Below are 4,653 nucleotides of genomic sequence, written 5' to 3' on the forward strand. Positions count from 1 at the left end.
AAATGTCAACAAGTGCCAAAGTCAGACACTTCAATCCAAATCACTGTCACCAAGGACATGTAGATGGTAAGAACTGATTAGTAAGTTACTGTAGACAAAAACAAAACATAAAAGTTGGGGCAGGGCAGTGACAGGTGATCTGCTGAAATCAGGGTAGGTTTTTTCTAAGGTTCTGGACAGATGGGACTTTTCAAACAAACTTGGCAGTAAGATTATTTTGGGAGGACACCACCCTTGTGGGTCAATAAAAGAAAATGGAGCATGGCTGCCAGGATGTGGTGTTTGTTGCTGTTATAGCCCCCTCCAGTCAGAAACCAGGTGTTATGTTCCTGTCTCGTACAGTGTGCGTGTTGAATGCTGTATGTGCAGGAGTTTGGACACGTAGAAGGAGTGGTTCACATTAGTCTGCCTGGAAAGAGGAAAGTTTCTCTGGTGCTCATTGAGAGCATGCTGATTTTAAGGGGCGGGGCCACCAGCCAGCATTGTACGATGCACAAATAGTCTGGAGTCATCCTGGTCCAGATCAACTTGGTACGAGTGGAGTGTAGAGAACTTGAAGCGACCAGTGCAACATCCACTGAGAATGGACTTTACAAGTGAAGGAGGAGACATGCTTGTGTTTAAGGAGGAAAACTATGTTTTTGTGTGGAAAAAACACATCGCACACATTATTGGTTGACAGGCAGGAAATATGTTGTTTATTTGTTGTGAAAGCATGTCTGGAGAGGGCTTTAAAAGATGTTGGTCCACAAACACACGTGAGAATTCAGTAAGGCTCGTCAATGGTTGTGAATGTTCATTTCTAGTTTAATGGTTGACACAAAGGCAGTTAAAAAACAGGTTATATGTCGCTCAGTGCGTTTTGCTGGACGTACTCTCCTGGGTCTGCCGCAGCTTCACTCCCCTGTCTGTCCTTCCTCATCTCTGCCTCTGTCATTCTGGCATCTGGTAATGCCTTTCAAGCCATCCAAGCCTGGAAGAAAAGGGGCACTTTACGTGGTTGAACACACTGTGGTTGGTTTTGGTCAACTCGCCAAACCTTGGCTGCGCCCGTCTGTTCTTGTGTGTCCCGCTCTCTGTGGTTTTCATTCCTGCCCACCCTTATGCTCTGTGACCCCGAAAATAGAAAAACCAACAGCCATGTTTCGGTAAACACATAAAAAAGCTGTTTTCCCGTTAATTGTTGTAGTTGGTGGTTGACCTCAAACCTTACGGCTTGAGAAGTATTCAGCATGAGATCAGATGGGAGGAAAAATATTTTTTTTTCAGCTATTTCGCTCCAGCAACCCTGACATTAGCACTGTTGGGCAGTAAGACATTACTAGTAAAAATAGTACACTAATCATATTACTTTCCTAGTCACTAGTAGTGTAACTAATTACTAATACATTTCAGTAATAATATTACAGTTCCCCAAAAAAATAATTAGTTACAACCTTACTTTTGTTGTCACCCCTACTGATTTTGAATCCAACATCCCATCCTTGGATTCATTTTGTAATTGTGGAGGAAACTAGCCTCGGAGATGGAAATGCTGACATTCAGCAGCAGGAAATATTCTATTACTTTGATTTTAACAAACAAAACTGGATTTTAATCGTCGTCAGTCTGAATTTTTGGGGAAAAGGACACAATTACCAATTTCGTGGGGAGTAGCAGAAAAGTAATATAACTAGTAGTCTAACCCTAACCCTGTTGACTTCCTGTTGTTTCTCTACTGTCAGTTTGGTAGTAAAAGCCAATAATGCCCCAGATATAGAACACCCTTTTTTCCAAACTCACTATGACATACTGATCACAAACTTATGGGACATAGATATATAAACAGACACTTATTATATTGTACTGACACCATCTCCATTTGTTTTACTATTGATTTGATTGAATAATAACTTGATTACTTATATACTGTATATATACAAATTATTCCATTACATTTACCAGTTTTATTTTCTCAACAATTATTTGTATTAATCAAAGAATGAAAATAGTTTTTTTTATTCAGTGTTGTTCTTACAGTAATTGTGCTTCAGCAACACATGTCCAGCACCAGTAAAGCTGAACTGAGGAATCCAAATGCACAATATGAGTTTTTGGGGCGACTTTGACAACAGAAAGAAGAAAGTCAACAGAGCCGACACACACAGCCTGTACGAGTCTGTCCCTGTCTGACACTGCGAGGAAAAGAAACAGAAAGAGGCGGGATGGTGCAAGTCAGTGTGTGTGCAGTAAGAGAGAGGGCTGTGCAAATATCTGAATCCCAAAATTGGAAAGTGAATACCTATCCAATGCAGGAATAGTGGGATATTGGGTTCCAGCCCTGATTCACAGCGATCCTGTACCCAGTTGTTACGGACGTCTGACTTGGAATGAAAGTCTGTACCTCTTTTCAGTACATACTGTATTGTACAATACAGTACTGTATATTGTGTTGTTACAGCTGTATTTACAACTGTATTGTTATTTGCATTTATTGTATCAACCTCCTTGCTGCCATTATGGAATTGGTTCTCAGTTGACTTATCTGGTTAAATAACGGTAAAATAAATAAATTGAATAAAAATAAAAATCAGATGCACACCTTTTAGTAAAGGGTAAAATGGAAAAGGAACTTTTCTCAAAGCACAGTAATAAGACACTCTTTCTGTCAGTGCTGTGAAACTCCGTCCCTTTGTTCAGAACTTGATCCAGGTTTGCTGTAGATGGCATTGTGCTCTGGGTTTGTGATGAAACACCTCTAATTCCTCTCTCTGTCTCCCTTTCCTCAGGGACGTCATCAAGAGAATAGACCAGTCAGAGTTTGAGGGATTTGAATACATCAACCCCCTGCTGCTATCCACAGAAGAGTCTGTATGAAGGAGAGACCAGCTTCCTCCTTCGCCCACCTACTGTTTGTCCAAGCTGCCGTCTCAGCCAAAAACCACTCGCAAGCCAACTCTGAAAGGCGAGGAGGAGGAAGAGGAGGAGGAAGAGTAAAGGACAACAGGGAGGCCGAACTCACCTTCTGGACCTGTCGACAAGGCAAAAGCAAACAGGAGAATGGGAGAGTTTCCTTCCTGGACGATTCAGATTGTTTTGTTGGGGTACCAAACTCTTCTTTGTTGGTATCTACAAGGAAAACAAAGACACTGGACTTCAAGAACATTCCCTGTCGTTACGTTGTCTTCCCCTTTTCTTTTTCTCCTTTGGCTTCATTCCTTTCTCCCCTCAGAATGTCCATCCATCCTCGTGTCAAAGTGCAGCTTTGACATTTGAACAGAGAGCTGTTTCATTCTGTGCCTGCCACCACGAACACATTTCAGCCCGTCTCACATCCCTGGATGAATATGACAGTTCTGCTGAAGAATTTTACGTGCACTTTTTCTTTTCTTTTTTTAATTTCTTTTTCTATCTTGTAGGGGGGCCAACGCCTCACACGAAACAAGAATGTACAATGACAAAGGAAAAGAATAAGTTATTAATGTGTATTATAATGTAGGTAGTGAATCCAAAATTGACGATGCCTTTTTATCAATGCAAGTGGCACATTTTCATCTGTACCCACAAACATTTCCTTTTATCTTTTACGATTTTCACAAACAACGGGGGGAGCTCTAACTGGGAGACGACTTTTTATTTAAGAAGTGCCTCAAAGATCGTATTAAGTACCATGTCTCTGATTGCACTTATCTCTTATTGAACATTTGTCTTCACCAATCATGACCAATTGGAACCGCGGATAGACTGCCAGGGTTGGTCCAAACCATTCAAATTTTTAGGGGAACCAATGTTTTTGGAGTACGGTAGCTTGTGTCAGTCCTGAGTATTTATGACTGGTCTATAGATTGACAAGAGTCAGAAATGGCAACAACTGGTGGCTTAAGGGTAAAGCTAGGTGTGTAGATATTGAATAGTGAAGATTGTGTCCTGCTTACCAAGAGTTTTCCCAATGCCAAACTGTCATTCAGAAATGTTACTGATGGGTGTTGTGCAGCATCCATACAGTCCTGTATTTGTGATGAAACCCAGCATAAAGGCGTATAAAGACCACATTATACTCGCTGCTAATCACAGTCTGGCAGCTCCAGAAACACATTATATCAGGACTTCAGCTGAAAAACAAAAGCAGTTCATTGGCTCCGGCCTCGGCAGCGTGTACAGGCTTGCTGGCCGAGCACAGATTCTTCCACACCAGCTGCCACTGCGTGACCATCTGCAGCCAGGCGAAAAGATCACATGACCGGTTGGTTGTGCTGTCTTGTGGAAACGTGTCTCCATTTCCATTTTGGGCTCGTTGTGGGTTTCCATCTCCGCACCAAGGCTGGCTTTACACGATGCAACCTGAACGAAGCTCAGTCCTGTGTTAAAGTCCAAATTAAATTATAATCTGTTCTTGCAGTTAAAAATCCTGCTAGAATGATATTCAGATTTATTGTTAATATTGTTTTAGAGCTGTACAACTAATCAACATATTATGGAAATTGTCCAAGTGCAATATCACAGAAGCTGCGGTGCTAATGAAGTACTGTACTCCACAGCTTGTTTCTCCAGATGTACGAAAACATGTTTGTTTGGTACAAACCCCAACACACGTCACATCGTGATTTTAATCATTTTTTGATTTATTGTAAGATGTTTTTGTGGCTTTCTATGCCTTTATTTGGTAGGACAGGT

The 4,653-nt window shown here is 41.3% G+C and overlaps 1 protein-coding gene across 2 annotated transcripts in view; it reads left to right on the forward strand.

Annotated features, from left to right (window-relative positions):
• The window catches only part of LOC118324909 (protein kinase C zeta type-like), a 132,533-nt gene extending 127,886 nt beyond the window's left edge, over positions 1 to 4,647 (forward strand). For both annotated transcript variants that reach the window (XM_035657416.1, XM_035657417.1), the window contains one exon: positions 2,769 to 4,647. In XM_035657416.1, the coding sequence (XP_035513309.1) occupies positions 2,769 to 2,856 (88 nt within the window). In that variant the 3' untranslated portion in view covers positions 2,857 to 4,647. The remainder of the gene's footprint in view (positions 1 to 2,768) is intronic.
• Positions 4,648 to 4,653: the final 6 nt, after the last annotated feature.

This window comes from Morone saxatilis, unplaced genomic scaffold (assembly GCF_004916995.1).
Source record: "Morone saxatilis isolate NCDOM2014 unplaced genomic scaffold, NCSU_SB_2.0 Contig15, whole genome shotgun sequence".
Lineage (NCBI taxonomy): Eukaryota > Metazoa > Chordata > Actinopteri > Moronidae > Morone > Morone saxatilis.